The 17,459-nt window shown below is 41.5% G+C and overlaps 1 protein-coding gene across 1 annotated transcript; it reads right to left on the bottom strand.

Annotated features, from left to right (window-relative positions):
* Nucleotides 1-175: 175 nt before the first annotated feature.
* Nucleotides 176-9,068, bottom strand: ccn5 (cellular communication network factor 5). Its single transcript, XM_079359535.1, has 5 exons — nucleotides 8,290-9,068; nucleotides 6,249-6,465; nucleotides 5,395-5,643; nucleotides 3,332-3,573; nucleotides 176-2,362 (listed from the first exon to the last, which is right to left on the bottom strand). The coding sequence occupies exons 1-5, from the start codon at nucleotides 8,350-8,352 to the stop codon at nucleotides 2,075-2,077; spliced, it is 1,059 nt and encodes a 352-aa protein (XP_079215661.1). The 5' UTR covers nucleotides 8,353-9,068; the 3' UTR covers nucleotides 176-2,074.
* Nucleotides 9,069-17,459: the final 8,391 nt, after the last annotated feature.

The following is a 17,459-nucleotide window of genomic DNA, read 5'->3' on the forward strand; positions in this document are numbered from 1 at the left end:
TTTGGTCTGACTGAAAACGTTCTGAGAAGCACAGCGGATTATAAATGCAGCACTATGAAGAAGACATAAGGAAGCAAGTAAACCGTCTTAGTTCATTTTTATAAGAAGCACCAAACGCTGCTGCTGTGGGTCTGTGTATTTCTATGTTCTTAAAAAAAAACAGCAAGCTGTTCAATCACTGATGAGAGAAGTGAGATTTATGAAAAGGCCAGAATATATATGTACAGAATGAATAAATCTGAAATCGTACACATGAAAAAACAAAAAAAATATTCAGAGTACAAATTCATAACGTTTATAACATTTAAAAAAACAAAATCACTTTACATTGGAACATTTACAGAATTATTTACAACACAAGAGAAATTAACATTTGAGTGCAAATACCATCTTACTATAAACATACAAACAAAACTATACAAGTTTAAAGCTGCATCGCTCGCGTAAGAAAACAACTTCTGTCAACTTCAAAGTCGGAGTCATTCTATGGGAGGAACTTTTATCAATCGAGTTGTATTTATCTGTACAGCACAAATTCATGACAAACGTTAACGTCGAGACTCTCTTCAACGAGAGCAGGTGGAAGACCTGACACGTTTTTTATTATCTACTAAGACCCAACATTAATCCACAATGAGCACGAAGAAAGATTTATCAAAGTGGAAAGAAAACCTCGAACAGAACCAGACTCATGTTGGACAGCAGTCTGCAGCAACTGTGTTGGGGTTGATTAAATATTTTTTAAGCATTTAAATCAATCATATTTACTCCTAAAGAGGGGCGTGTCCAAATGGATTGCCAGGGGTGGCAAGCTGATTGGCCACCCCAAAATCAAAATTTATGATTAGCTATTTGCCCAATCAGAGGCAAGATTGAAGAACAAATCAGTTATTCTGTTTGTTTGTTTGTTTGTTTTTTTTACATGTGAATTGAAGTACATTTAGTTGTAATTAAACTATTTGCTCTTTCCATAAAAATGTCCAAGAGGAAAAACGTGCGTGCAGTTTTCTAAGTACTTAAAATCGTGGGTTTCATTTTCTTTGTTTTTGATTCCCTAAATTATGAAGGTAAGGAGATTTATATGTTACCAAATTGTATTTCTAACATTTTTTTTCTAACATATGTGAATTAATTTACATGCATGTGCCCACAAACATAAAGCCCCCCCTGCATAAGTAACCCCGTTAAAAACAAGTCTGGACACACCCCTGCTCTGAGACCCCACGTCATTAGTTACTGTATTTTAGTTGCTTTATGACCAAATTAACATCATGGCCAGCAGTCCTCAGTTTATTTGTTTACATGGTGGAATGATGAGAAATTATTATTGCTCCCTGCTGTGGGAAGAATAAAGGTTTATTTTATCTTAAGGCAGGAAATTGAGCCGAAAACATTACCAAAAAAAAAAATATATATATATAAAACATCTGTATTCTTTCGGATCCCAACCCGAACTTTCAGCTCCGTTTGTCCTGCTTCAATTTTAACATTTGGACAAATTCAACTTCTTCTCCGTCTTGACTGACAATTGGTCAAGAAATCAGAACGAATGCATTTAACGAAAACGACATTTCTCCCTCTGACGTTGGGTTTAAACAGTTCACTTCATGAATCACATGACCTGTTGTCATGGAGAATTAAGAGAAGGCAAATCAGTGCATATGTTTCTAAAGAAACAAACTATTTTTGTCTTAATGCCTTATCTTTGCATTACTTTGATGTTTCTGTCTTCTTAGTCGACCATATTGTTTACTCTAATACATTAATATATACAGGTTTACAGTAAATTATGTTTGCTTTCTTTCTCTGTACTGACCAAATCATTTCTAATCTTAAGTCAAAGTGACGAATCGTTGGTTTGGCGAGATGTCGAGTGTTTAGGATCAGGGAGTAAGTGCAGATTGAGATGTCTGACGGTCATCATTCAGTCCTATTCAATCACAGTTTTAGCTACATTTATACTTTTCTTTTTCAAGGTTGATCGTTAAGAGGACACCTTTCGTGATGTCGCGATAAAGGCTTCTCTCACTATCCGCTCTGTAAACGTTGTGTTCTGAACCAATCAGTCGTTCACTCAGGGCCTTAACCCCCACAGAGCGGGGTTGCTGTAAGGCGCGTAGGGGCAGTTGTTGTGACAAACGCACGAGTGGATCATCATCACAGGCCTTCGTATGAGACTGCCGGCCGGGCACCTGAAGGTCACCTCAGCTGTGCTGGTTTGATACGGCGTGCAGCAGCGCGAGTCCGTGCACTGACCGCAGTACTGGAGCTTGTAGGCTTGAGTGCTGAAGCAGCCCTGGTGAATGAGCCGGATGGGACCAGGTGAGGAGTAGCTGGCCTTGCACCGCCCCCGTTGTCCCCACTGGAGAATCCACATGGAGAAAAAGTCAGAGGAGAAAATCCTTGTGAGCGAAGCAGTGATTTGGCAAGAACGCACCCTTGTCCTTCTCCGTGTTCACACAAATCAAATCCTCTTCGACTGGTTACAGACCAGACGAGTCTGGCCTGGATTTTTATTGTGTTCAAAAATCGTTTAAACTCTTCATGTCTGTGGTCTCCCATGTTTTAAAAAAAACCAGCTACGTTTTGAAAAGCGTCTTGTGTTACATATCAAAACATTATTCCTGTTTCCAAGCAGTTTTCATGTCTGCATCTGTCAGAAATCGGCTCAATTTCCAGCAGTTAACTTTTGAAGTAAGAGCAGAAATGTCTGTAAAATTCATCCTCTCACCCCTCGCTTCGGACTGTGCGATCCATGTGAGAAACACTAAGGGTGCTACTTTTGGTCAGACAGCCCACAGGATGCCTTTAATTCTATCTTTGGTCAGTTGTCATTCTTTGTGAGCTATTTCAGTGGAAGTCAGTTCTGTGGCGTTCACCTTAATGAACACGTTTTCATCCCACGTGCAAGGCAGAAAATTACCAGCCTATCAAATGACGCACGAAAAAAAAAACATACCACAACCTGCGAGCCAATCATTGTCACTGTAACTGTCTGTTCCACTCTGCTGGTTTTGTTGGACACGAGACTGACAGATGATCTTAAACATCCCTAACAAGGTTGAGAAGCAGCAACATGTGTGATCCACTCAGCTGTAGAGAGAGTCACGTAGAAGCTCAGTGATTCAGTCTCTCTGTAACGGTGCTTTCCGTTTGATCTTGGAAGTCGGAAATTTCAAGTTTCCGTTGTGACACATCATCAGGGACGTGCCCCTGAAGTCGTCATTACGATTTGTAAATATATACCCTGAGTTAAAAACAAACATGGCTGCCACATGCATCAACAGTAACGATTGAGATGTAAGCAGTATGCACTGTATGAAAGGCTCACCATGGGTTTCCTGGGCGTGGGCTGGACTGCGTTGCAAGGCCGGATTTTACAAAGTCGAGTTTCCATCTGCAGCCTGCAGGCTGGATTCTGGTTGGAGACCCGCGTGGAGACCCCGGCCCCGCAGCTCTGTGAGCAGGCGCTCCACTGGGTGCTCCTCTCCACACATGGAGGAGCAGTCGGCAGTATTTTCTGCAGAATTTGGTTTCTGGTGAGAGCTGGCCAAAACCTGCGAGGTCGCATGGCTGCAGAAATCAAACAAAGCAGAGAGAGAGAGAAAAATCACATCCACAGTTCAAGTTGCATAATGTCGGGTTTCATGTTACTCCTTCTTGTTTTGCTTTTTCTGTTACATCTTGAGTATTTTTTTCTGATTAGCTATACATATATATTATATTTGCTTGGACTTTTTAATAACCTGTGTCTATGTTACATGCTTTATTTGGCTCATCCAGCACATTTATTTCAAAAGATATTATTTTGGGGTTTTTTTCATTTCATCTATTATGTTTGTTTGTTTGAAATTAAAAATATATATTTAGTGCCATATAGACAACTGTGCAAACAGCTGTAAGAAACAGTGCAGGATGAGTAAAAAACTAGATTAACTTCAGCAGTGAACCAAACTGAACTAGATTTTCACTGAACTCCTTCAACTCTGTGACTCCACTCGACTAATTATAAAGTCGCCGTTGATTGTTTTTTTTTGTTTGTTTTATTCATAAAAAAAAAAAAATCCAATCAAAATCTAATCCTCTGCATGGATATTTTTCTGGCCTCCCAAAAAGGCCGCGTGTAAGTCATAATAATCAGCTGATGTTCAGCGATGACATCGCAGGTTTTGTATCCAAGAACAAAATGTTCTGTTTTCTACTCTCATCACTCGACAGTGTTTGGACTTCCAGATGTTTTCAGAGTGGCTTCACTTCCCTAACACTCCCACACACACACACACACACACACACACACACACACACACAGACTGGACTAATAGTCTTCAACATGTTTAATTGTAACACGGTTGTGCTTGTTGTTTTGAATCTTGGAGTCTTATAGTTACCGGGGAAACACATTCGTTTTGACTTTTCCAGAACAGCGTGGGGTATATTTGGACTTTGTGAGTTTTCCTTTAGCTGGACACACCCCGCTTTAAAGGGGAAAACTGTCCAGTAAAAACTTCCAGACATGACCACCAGTGACAAACCTCAAATAAACGAGAGACGCATTACTCTGCCACATGGACCGATCATAAACGACTCATTTAATTCCACTCATACTGAATATGGCAGCAGCACGATGCAACTTGAAAATATAAACTAATAAGAAAAATGTTCGTGGAAGGAAAACATTCGACTAAAAAGAAGCCTCATTTTCTGTCCAATAAGGCTTCTTCTTACTACCAGTGGAGACGCCCCCTGCTGGTGATCAGACAGCATTGAAGGTTAAAGGTATTTCTGCTTTGGCTTCTCTGTTGGAACGAGATGCTACTTCCTCTTCTCATATGAAGTCTATGATACAAACCCAAGCTGCTAAAGAGAGGACGTTTAAAGGAGGAATGTGCGACTTTTTTGACCCAGCAGATGTCGCCCTTGAGCGCCAGCAAAACCACGAAACCAAAACACACCTCCAACCACCTCTCTGCTCACGTCCACACGAAGGAGTTATGAATTAGAACGTAGCATAGTGAAGCACCGCTAAGTGATTGCGCTTCTGCACGAGCTGCATTAGCCTGTGGCCTGCAATGCTAGCAGGCTAACTTTGGTTAGCTCGTAGCTTCACGAATACGCTGACACGAAATGACCGCGATCTAGAGACACTTACGTGACATCCAAATAAGCAGTGAGTATGTTATTCTTCTTCTCTCTAGTAATCGGCTAAAACAGTTTTATACACATGATGTAAACATGATGTAAACACAGCTCCAACAACAGTACAGCTAGCGGGACTCGCGCTTCTCACTCATTGCAGACAGTCATGACTCGGAGAGACATTTACGCAGGATCGTCTGGATTTCTTTCTCTAGGTCTACTACGTCGTCATCCGTTTCATCCACCTGTTGTGTTTACCTGTGATGGCGTCTTGAATCACGGTGTTCTCCAGGTTCTCACACACCCACTCCTTGCAGCACTTCCCCGGTAGCCGGATGTGCTGTGGGTTGGGACAGTCCGGGGTGGGAAGACGGGCGGTCAGAGGACACGCCGGCTTACAGCTCACGCCTCCACCTGAGCAGTAACAGAAGGTGTCGCAGGACGGTTGAAACGTCTGGCCCTCTTGGTACGTCACGCCGTTGACTTCACAGCCCAGGTCCTCCTGACCTGGAAGGAACACGGAGTACACGCGCACCGCCTTAATATCTGCAGACCGTCACAGTATGTTGGATTGATGTGGGAAACTTAATCAGGAAGTGAAAGGATGGAAAAACAGGAGTGAACTGGCTGAGTCTATTTTTCAAGCCGTGCATGTTGTCTCTGCAGTCTATCACGCTCAAAGGGAAGTCATTAGAGGAAATGTGTCAACAAGAGTCCTGGAAATAGAAGATGAAACATGTTGGAGCTCTGGCAGGCCGGCTCTGCTGAAAAGAGATTAAACATGAACAGTCTCTCGTTGTTTTTCTGTCGGCCCATAGACTGTAGAGAATTTTTTTTTTAAAGCCTGTTTAGTCATATTAGCCATTATCACACCAAATTGTGTTTAATTCACAAGTTATTTCATGCCATGGATTAACTGGTGTGATTGACAGCTTTGTTTACAAATGAGGCGCCAAGTAGCAGAGAAGAGGAGGAGCAGTGTGAGGAGACGTAAGCACCTTACAAGCGCTATTTTGGCTTCATCTTTGTAAATTTAGAGGAGGTTGAGTTGTGTTGTCCATCTGTATATACGCCCACACATACAGGCCTGGTTGTAAAGAAGAGGCACTTACTGACACACTCGCCGGCCTCTCTGGGGAGGCTGACACTGTAGTCGCACTGCAATCCTTTCTGGGTGTCGCAGGGAAGCTTCTCTGTGCAGGGCTCGCCTCTCTGTCGAGCACACACCTGGCAGCACCGGCAGCCATCCAGCACCAGAGGGACTCCTGAGGGGCACTGGGGGACGGGTCCCGGGCAACTGCAGGGTCTGTCACACTGCTGGCACCACAGCTGCAGGAGCAGAACACATGTTACAGGATAATCATCGTTAATATCTCGAGATTCAGCAAAAAGCCTGTCAAAGATTTTATTTTATTTTTAATTTTCTGAACGTTCATGTCCGTCTTCTTGAAGTTGAGACTTCTCTGTTTTAATTGTCCTGTCTCTGTGAAACTCTCTGAAAAGTTGCTGCTGTGTTTATGAGAATAATCCAAGTTGGGCTCTCCATGACTGTATTTTCACATGAGAACCAGAGAAAATATTTTTGGTATTTACAGAAACTGAAGGCCAAAATCCAACACCGTCGGGCCAAACCGCTGTTTCCAATTACATGAATCTGGTGGAGCCAAAACAAGAGCCAGATCTGAACGAGGCCCAGAGTATCTGTAGCAGGAGATTCCTTTCATTGTTTTATTAAACTGTCAAGAAACACAGAGCAGCAATTGTTTCTCACAAACAGGAGCGTTGCCAGGATATCTGGGGCCAACAAAAAGATATCACATTCGGCCCCTGCACCACATCTTAAGAAGACCTAATCAGTCATCCTAATGATCAGTGATCATCGGACAGGCGCTAAGGAAAGGACAGATCCATCAGGCTAATAGGACTTCTACTTGTGTTGCCATGGTAACGAAACTAGTATTGTGATGAAGTTGAAAATTCAGCCATCGCACTGCTCTCTCGGTAACTATGGCTTTGTGTTATAGCCTTACAACTGTGGACAGGGGCGGCTGTGGATCAGTGGTAGAGCTGGGGGGGGGGGGGGGGGGGGGTTCCAATCCCCAGCTCCTTCAGCCTCATGCCTGATGTGCCCTTGGGCAAAACACTTAACCCCTTTAAACCCACTGCTTCGTCTGCGACGTTTCAATGTGATTAGTAAATACTGATGGTCACTTTACACCTCTGCCATCAGGGTGGGACAGGGTGTGTAAAAGCTTCGGGTAGTCTAGGAAACTCTTTTGACCATTAAATTAAATGTAATGTGGAATATATACTTATTCACAAACAAGGTTTTATACATCTTTAAATTGTTAAGAGTTATGTTCACTTATTCAAAACTTTTTCCCTTTAAATTAAAAGTTAAGAGGCGTTCAGAGAGGTGGAAAAGAATTCATTTTTAGGCCTCCCTCCATTGGAGTGCTGGTTTGTCAGTGCCAGCTCACAAACATCATATCATAACTGTTTATCAGCTTTAAAGCAAAAAAAGCAAAATGAAGAAACTGATTGTAAAGAAGAGAAGAAGGTCATCCCTGAACATGCAGACAAAATGATGCCATAAGAGTTCATCCAAATATGTAGAAGTCATTTTATCTGTAGTAAAATATCTGAATCAATGAATTATAGTGACTTTTGTATATCGGTAAATGAATCACAGGCAAACAGCCTAGAAGTTAAGTCTGTCTCTTTGAACCTTTTTCAAACATTTTTCAGACTTCAGATGGACATAAAAACGTGTAATTTAATGCCTAAAACCACTGACTTTCATATTTAAAACTGAAGAGGTCATAATTGTAAGTAAAGAACTCTAATTTTCATCATATTTGCATCACTTACACACTTTCTGTTCAACAACATTTAAGCACACATGATGAGAATAGTCATTGCTCTTAAATTCAGATTGAGGCTGCACAAGGTTATCTTTCACATCATAATTTTTATACCTCTAATTTATAACAAACAAACAAAAACATTTACCAGACTATAACTTTGCCCACATAGTTTTCTGTGGAGAGGTATTTTGTAAGCCCGAAATAATTATTTGAGCATCCATGCAGCTCCTCTCTCAGCTCTCGTTCATGAAAGCAGCACCTGAATGAAGACGTAAGTAAGTCTCACCTGTGCAGCCAGGCACAGCAGTACAGCCAGAGCTCTCACACAGGCACAAGGCAGGCGGTCCATGGGGGCTGGTGTCTCTGACGGAGCTCACTGAGTCTCTCTAACCTGTGTGACAGTGCTGCTGTTTGCTAAGCTGCTCATTCTTTCTCCCGGCTGACATTTATAAAGTCTGGACTGTGATGTCACAGGCTGACTGCCCTGTAAACAGGCACAGGACCAGCATCTGAAATGTTTCACATTCCTCCTCCCTGCTGCCCATTTCCACTTCCAGACACACACACACACACACACACACACACACACCTCCACCCTCCTGTCTTTCCGCTCTTTTTTTCCCCTCCTCCCTCTCTTTCCTGTCTTGTGGCGCTCCAAGTTTACACAGCTTAACACGAACTGAGCGGAGAAAAAATACATTAGCTCAGTTGTCTGTAAGTTAAACAACCTCTCGTGGGCTTTGTGGGGACGACTCGGTTTTAAGTTGATGAGGTTTCTATCTTGCTGATGTTTTCAAAGGCTCGCTGTATGGTCACTTACTTATAGGAGCTAGATCCTTTGAAGGCACAGATATAGATCAGATATTCTCCCCTGGAACCTAAAATACTTTCTGTAACCATAATGTTTAACTTTAGGACTAAAAAGAGATGAAATCCTTCTTTTCTCTGTGGTTTTAATGGAGTAAAGAGCAGCCTGTGATCTCTTGAATTGTGACAGCTAAAGCTTTTCCTCTCACGAGAATTCAAACAATTCAATTGAAAACAAACAGGGACTTCATCAATGGCCTCAAGGACATGTTTTGCGCTGAGCTGCTTTATTGCTTAACAATACACAAGGATGCAACAGGGCTAAAAGTGACACTGATACAGTTAAAGATGCAGAGCAGCATCGTTAGACACCACAACAAAAAAGAAAGATCAAACTGCGGTCTTACAGCATTTACAACAAGACACACCCCTTTCCCAACACGCCTTCCCAAGTCGTTTAAATCCCAGAGTTGACCAAGTAGCTTTTCATCTATTCAACTTAATGCCAAAGTCGCGCTCGCCAGTTAAAGTGCTGATATTGAGTTTGTCCACCCCGGGGCTACAGGTGAAACGTGAGGTTGCACGACAAAAACTGCAGTTCCGTGATTGTCCACTTGAGGGCGGCTGCAAGATCCAAGAAGTCCCGAACAGGTCCCGTAATAAGATATCGTCTTCTTCTTGCAGAAACAAACACAGTTATGGATTTAATTGTTTTATCTAGTCACACTGGGCAATGCATTCGTTAGCATAACACGTTTGACCCCCCTCAAAGTCCAGTTTGTTCGACTTGTGTGATTGCTCCACGCGATGCTTTTTTTAGACCGTACCTGAAATCCCCTCAGTCAGACAGAAGGTCAACTGAAAGTTTTCACAGACACCAGGTTGTGAGGAAGGACATGTGTGTTTTAATTATAAATTATGCTAAGCTAACGGTACTAGAGAGGTTTCCCAGTTAACCTCGAAATGAGCGACTGGTTACTTACGACCTGTGAAAAACCTGCACATACGATCGACTGCCTGTGTTTGCAGGTTTGCCTGGGCTCTTTTAGAAACAGGGGGGTCCACAAAGGGGACTCTGGTTCAGTCTGTACATAATGAGAGCAATGTAAAGATCTTATTTTAAGTTGATTAGGCAACAGTGAAAACAAACCTGATCATTTTTATAGTCTTTTTTTTTATCCATTGGATTCTAAAATCTTCCATACTGGACCTTTAAGTGCAGTAGTGTGATCTTTAATGCTCATTGATATCTGACACAACGCTCATGGCAATCCATCAACATCTGTCAAGACACGAAACTGAAACCTCAAATGTCAACATCGTGGTGGGGCTCGAGGAAATGTAATGCTTATCCATGACAAAGATGGGCATTGCAACCCCTACAGCATATTGTTTGGGTAAAATATTTAAAGAAAATGACTTCATTTTAAACAGAATCTCAATATTTATTCTACATACAGCATTGTTCCACCATGCCGTCACAGCCTTTTATCTAAACACTGTCGAATAAAACCTGCAGTCACTGAAACAGAAAGTAAGCCGTTCACGCTAAAACAAGTTCCATCGAAAGTAACACTAGATTCCTGACTTTCAACATGAGCTTTTTCTCACAGAGCTGGGTGGGCGGCAGAAACTCCCAGTGAAGAGTTATTAATAGATTGAGACAGACAGAAAGATAGAGAAGAGGAAAGTATGTGCGCCCAGCCCCCCCCCCCCCCCCCCCCCCCGGCAGGTGGGCTCCAGGTGGCTAGACCGGTGTCGATGTACTGCAAAGCATCCATTTCAAAGTTCTCCGTCAACTATGCTTTCCTGGCCTCGGCTCCATGTGTTTTCCGAGCTCTCCAAGAATGACACAGACTGGAAGGATTGCAAAAAGCTCCACTTTAACACAGACTCGATCTGTCTTTTGCTTCAGCCGCTTCGATGGTTTGTACGTGACAAACATATATCTTAATTACTGTAAAGTACTAGATCAATGGAGTTGTATGTAAGGTACTATTTTGTATAACGACAACGAAATTCTGATGGTAAAAAAATAGAGCACATTTAAAAAAAGGTTTTGTTAGTCTAGATAATTGGGTATAAGAACTGGACTTACAGTATCAATCAATAAATCAATATTTAGAAAAGAGCAGGTAAAAGACTCTTTGGTACGTTGCAAAAATGGGATAGAAGAAGATGGGATAAGATGCAGGAAGTCTTCCTCATTCATATTACTCATATTCCTCTCGTCCACACTTCCTTTCCGTTGAGGTGGAGGTCGTATAGGTGGCGAGGACGGCGACGCAGTCTGATCGTATTGGGACGTCGGGTGGTAGTAGTGCTCGATCATCTCGCTGAAGGTTGAGGGAGCTACGTGCATACTCGAGAGCTTGTCTTCTGTTACCAGGATAAAACATCCTGGGTTTCTAACAACAACAGTAGACTAAGTCTGGAAGGTGAAAATGAGATCGGATGTGATGCGATTATTGCGCCTGTAAGGCAACATTTCTTGAACTTGACTACTGCACTTATACGATGTCTCTCAACGGTAGTACTTTACCAAAAAATCCCCCCCAAAAAACAGAACCATTGTTTCTGAGAAAGTAAGTTTAATTTCAAGTCTGATTTATTCCCTCGGTTAGCTTTTGTGGTATCGATTGCTAGTTTCAGGTTTTCTACAGGTTTTGTACATTTTGGTTCCATTATGAATTAAATTAAACAAAAAAGTAGATGTTGAAATGAAAGGACATTTAGCCCTTAGTTGAAATCAACAACAGCTGTTTCTTTCTCCAATATGTAGATTCAGTTAAAAATCTCTGTGATTATCTTCGCTACCAGAAATATCGTCTGCACGTCGCTAACCCGGCTAGCTGTAGCATTAGCTGCTCACTTAGTTGTTCCCCTCACTCCCCCTCCACCCTCTCAGGTAAATATGGTCTTTTCTTGCCACAAACCACTAAATGATGTCAGGGTGACTTTGGTCTGTTTTCAATCCAGATTTCAGCTTGATCTACAAAGACATACTTAATTAAGGATTTAGCCAAGTTATAACATCTGAGACCGTATCAGTCATTGTCGAATCATGCAGCATCTGCCAGTTCCAACCAGAAGAGCCAGTAGGTTTAAACATTTTTTCCAGAGCAGACAGATGTTTTAGAGCTCTCAGACAGTAATGTATCACTCTTACGTCTAGCGGACACGTCGGAAGAAACCCCCAAAGTCCTGCACAATGACCCTCATTCAGTCTGGATGAATATTGTTTTGCTATGTGACGGTATGTAGGAAAGAGCAATGGTTTCCTTGTTGATTCACAAACGCAAAAAAACAGCAGGAAAGAGTTATAAAAATATTATTTGTTCGGTAAATGCTACAAAAGAATTCAGTAATCTAAGTGGTGAAAGAAAAGAAAATCCCTCCAAGAAATCTGTAACTGTGCAGCAAAAATGTCTTACACATGTTCAGACAACTTGTCCAACAATCCAAAAATACCTCAGAGTTGGTTGAGACCACGAAGGGTTCTTACAGTTTTGCACTGCTTAGAGATGTAAAAATCTGCTATTCTGTTGTATTAGTTTGAGTTTTAAAGGTTTCACTGGTGTTACTAGCAGTAGACGATTTAATGTTTTGAAGGACTCAACAATTTGGTCCAGAAAGAGACCACCTAGTCCATGCATTGACCCTCGAATGGATAGCCATGATGGTGGTGTTTTAGTGATGTCGTAGTCGCAGTGGCATGACTCAACGACTGAATGGATTGGCATTTAAATTCAGTCATCACTTTCCCTCTTCAGATGACTGTACCTAAAAAAATTGAAGTAGTCACTGTTATATCATCTGTTGACTCGTGGATGTCGGTATGATTAATCTTGAGGCTTTGATTTGGTCAAGTAGGCCGTCCCCTTTATGGCTTCTTGCTGCCTGAAGGGACCATATTTGGGCTGATGTCAAATACCGAACATGTTGAGTTTGTTTTTTCCGCTTGGCTTGATTTACATCTGGTAGACAGCTAGCAGCGCCATCTTGCTTTTCTAGTCCTTTTTTTGTCCTTAAATGAAAACATGAGGAACTTATAGCAGGTTAAAAAAAAAAAAACATGTGTTAATTGTTAATACCATTTCCTGTCAGGCCTTCAATGTATTCAAAATTCTACTCCAAACAAAATGATATATGGAGGCTGTTACGTTTGCCGCCCTCTGCTGGTCATAATGTGTACATGTCTACCTGTTAAACTTAATGCTGTTGTTTTCTCAGGTGTTGTTTTCTCAGGTGTGTTCAGGTGTGGTTGGCGTGATAATTGAAGGCAACTTCAGGAGGCAGAAACTGGCCTGCTCAAATGTTGAGGGATAAGTTGGGCTTGTGTGTAGTTTATGGCAGAAGATAAGTCGCCGGTCCGACAGCCCTTTGTGGACTGACTCTTCTTTTTCTCTGTTTGTCTGTTAACCAAATCACCATCTCATTTCTGTTATTTTTGTTAAATAAAGAGTTAAGCATGTTTGTTAATGTAATTTGAATGTTAAAATAAACTTTTCGTTTTTTCATAATTTTAATAATCTGACTCGGTGGTTTGTGTTCGACTCCTTACAAAGCAGACTTAAATTTAGGGGTCGTAACAAAACTAAAACTGACTTTGTCTTAAGCTGTTAACATTTTTAATTTTTGGCGGTCTATGGGATGGACTCACTTTTAGTCCAAGCCTCAAGTGGTCGTTTAAGGAACTGCAGTTTGTGGCTCTTCTGTGCTGGATTAAATTCTCTGCACTCTTTGGTTTTGGTTTAAAACTTTTATAGTTCATACTTGCCCGCTGTTTGTGCCCATCAAACAAAAAGTGACAAGCGGTGAAGTTTGGATAAATGACGTAGGGTGAAAATAAGATTCAAATGCAGTATTAAATAGCTAAAGAATTAAATTAAAAGAAATCAGTGCTGATAAAAACAATAAGAAAGAAATACTACGTTATTCTACTTAAGAAATCTGATTTCTTGATGTCCACTTTCAACTAACAAAAGTCACCCTCTGTAGTTTGCAGTTGGGTCTTTTTTTTTCACCCCAAACATTTGTGACCTCTGCAAACCAGACAATATTAAAGTTTGCCAGTCGGTGGTTTTGGGTGGTGCCAACCAGCTGTGACTGATACGAGAATGACTCAGAATAAACAGTCTGTGAGTTCAAACAGCCACAAATGATCCTCAAATCTTTTTCCCAGCACAATATTTGACATGAGAATAACACACGGAACAGCTCCGAGTGCATTTAGTAATGTGTGTCTGAGGTTTTGGCTCCGTGTGTCGCTGAAAGTTCCAGTCATTCGCAGCTTCGCTTTGCCAGATCCACAGGCTTATTCTTTTTTTTTTTTTTTTTTTTTGGGTGCAGATTGGCCATGACTGGAGAAACACTCAGAAATAGCAAAAAGCATGCAAGTGGTCCGGCTCTGCAGCTTTGAGTCAGAAAGCACGTGCGACTTGTAGTCTGTTCATGATGTTGATGTACTGAGTTATACTGACTCATTATTCCAGTAAGGATTTCGGAGTGGTAGTGTAATGACGGGCATCGCTGGACGCCACCACACCCAGCAGATCCATTCACAGCACAACAAACATAATATTTGTTATTGTTCCGTCTGCTTTTATTTTGGTGTTTTGTTAGTTTTTTCCTTGAATAAACCTCGGCTCTGTTTTCTCTCGTAATAATAACTGTTTGCAGATGATTTCTAACATTGGCTTCAAAACAAATTGTCAGAGCTTAATGACTTAATAACCGCGACATTTCTACTGTATGGTTATTTTCATCAGATTGATACCTGTTAGAGGCTTTGGCCACGAAGAAGGATGAAGACAAGCTGGAGGGGTTGAACCTTCAGTTGGAAAATATGCTCAACAATTACATAATAATAATTATGGGCAAACCACATTTACTTCTCACATGGCCTGGCGATTCCTCTGAAAATTACTCTTGTGCAACTTCAGAGGAAATACTACCGGGTACACAGCTGTTCTCTGATGTAACACATGACTTAAAATCGTAATGAGCGGTCTAAATATATCCATAACTAAGAGCTGAGACGTGATTAAATCCCGCCTAGACTCCAGCCAGAGACTAAATACAGTAATTACTGAAATTCCACATGCCAAGGTCAAAAAGTGCTTAAGTGGAATCAAAAAACAAACACTGGAAACTTCCAAAGGAAGGGAGAGAGGGCGCTGATTGTGTAAGCCTTTTGGGCATTTGTATATTTCTGACATCTGTATGATTGATGTGTCAATATATGATCCTAAAGGAAGCACCTACAGTCGGAAAAACACATTCACAGCCAGAGCTCCTCCGACATGAATAATTCCAGCCGCAGCCTAAATGTTTTCCTTAAAATGACACCTGGAATTCCACACATTCCAGCTCGACGTGTGAAAATCCCACCGTGCTGCCACAGAAGCACCCCGAGCTGACGATAAGGACGTCGCCCTTGCCAAAAGGTCACCTCCTGACGTACAGAAGGTTGAGGTTACTGCTGTGTCTACAGCGTCTAAAAGGACAGCACGGATCGTCCAGACGCTCGTTCACACATACTTATCTGGACAGCTGCACCGACGGATGTATCAGCAGAGGTAGAAACAACAGTCTGCACGACATCGCATGTTGTATCAAAACCACAAAGAATTTAGTTCTGATGACTAATTCTGCTTCACCTGTGCAGCTTCAGGTCAAGTGAAATCAGGATTTAGACGGGTTTTACACTGTGCACCGACTGTCGTAAGCAGAAGCTGGTGCAACTTATCTTTGCCTACTATTAAAACTTAACACCATTCACGGCCTGTTTGGCAGGAAGTAGCTAAGGACCTCCAGCTGACGCTAGCTGTGACTTGCTAGTTAGCATGTTTGTTGGTGATGCTAAGTGTGTCTGAGCTGCATTCCAGACCATCATGGTTTCCAGATGATCAGTGTCCTTTATCAACAGCGTGATGCCGACGTGTGTCACTTTTTATTGACCATCAACATCAACTCAAAGTTTGCAGTCGTCTAATACTTTCGGTTCTTAAACCAAAAACAAACAAGAGTGGTGCCAGCTGTACTTCATGTTTTCACCAATTGATACCGAGCTAACATGCTACACTGAGATAATAATGGCTATCTGCCCAAATTCAGCACCTGAGCATTGTTGTTTAGAAATGTTAGCATTTATGTTAGCATTTAGCTACTTTTCTTTGAAGCTCTCCCACACACTGGTTAGCATAATGGGCTATACAAAATCAGTCTTGGCTCGTGGGTGCAACATTTCATCAGTCACTCCATTATCTCAGCTTTTTTTTGTGTGTCTAGCCTCGGGTTCAGGAGGTGTTTGTGGAGCGCAGATTGCAGCAAAACAGAGTTGAAATAGCATCTTCCATTCGCTGACACACCTAAACCAACAACACATCCATTTCAAGCTCCAGTTACTAAAAATAAATAAGAACAAATAAATAAGGAACAAGGGTTCAATTCATTGAGGGCAACCACTTCCTAGAAGGGGAGACTGTCAATATTTTTAGCTGAGATTGTGTGCTAACTTCAGGTAGAGGAGAGACAGCTAAAGCACATCATGCTAGCCTCTGCTGGAGAACTTAATGAAGATTTTATGGCGGTTATATTTACACTCACATGATGTTTGTGAGCAGTGAACATGGATGACAGGATTCTTCTATAAAGACATCCTGTGAGGATGTTTGGAGGGACATTGAATTTATTTATTTATTTTTAATATGTTGACATTTCTGTGATTCATAGCTTTTACCTGCTGTCTGGAAACATCACAGAAGCTACTTTATGCTAACTTATTCCGATTGGCCTCCAAAAACAACATTTTCAGGAGAGCGCCGTGTCCTTGAACTTGGACCAAAAGCTTTGCGATAAACAGAATCCTGGACACACCAAAGTGCCTCTTAACGAAATTACATGTTTAACAGTTCAGTGTTAGCATAAAGTTGCAAACATTTGGGAGTATTCATAATGTCCTGTTTCTTTTTATGTAGCCATTTGGAGGCAGCTTGCAATTTGTGACTGTTCAAAGACTTAATGGATTTTTTTAAAGATTTGTTTTGTGGCTTTCATCTTTTTTATTTATACCGGACAGTGAATAGGGTCAGAAATCAGGAAGAGAGAGTCGGGAATGCTAGAAAAGAGCCACAGGTCGGATTTGAACTCAGACAGAGGACTATAACCTCTGTCCAGGAGAGCATAATCAAACCGCTAGGCCATCAGCGCCCCATTGTTTGGACTTTTTACTGACATATAGACTGGTATAGTAATGACGTATTTTTGTAGGCCAACCCGAAAAAATGGCGCCGGTGGTTCCTACGAAAATTCGCCTATGGGATTTTTGCATTGGATTTTGGATCATTGCAGAAAATAAGCTCTGTGTCAAACATATGTACGTTTCTGACGCGTAGCTGTTTAGTTCAGCGGGATAATCTTTACAGATAAACATCATTTATATGAAGTTTGAAGAGTTAATGCAGCCGAGAAAAGTAAAAAGCTAACGTTATGCGCTAGCGAACTACACCGCGGTCGGTTTATAATGATGTCACGACCGTTATGCTTCATCGATCTAATCAGCGGATTTGACAAGACAGCTAATTGTTAGCTTAATAAGTTGTTTATTAACCTAATATTTACAAGAACACTATAAAACATGACTGA

This window comes from Symphodus melops (assembly GCF_947650265.1).
Source record: "Symphodus melops genome assembly, chromosome: 13".
In the NCBI taxonomy this organism is placed as follows: domain Eukaryota; kingdom Metazoa; phylum Chordata; class Actinopteri; order Labriformes; family Labridae; genus Symphodus; species Symphodus melops.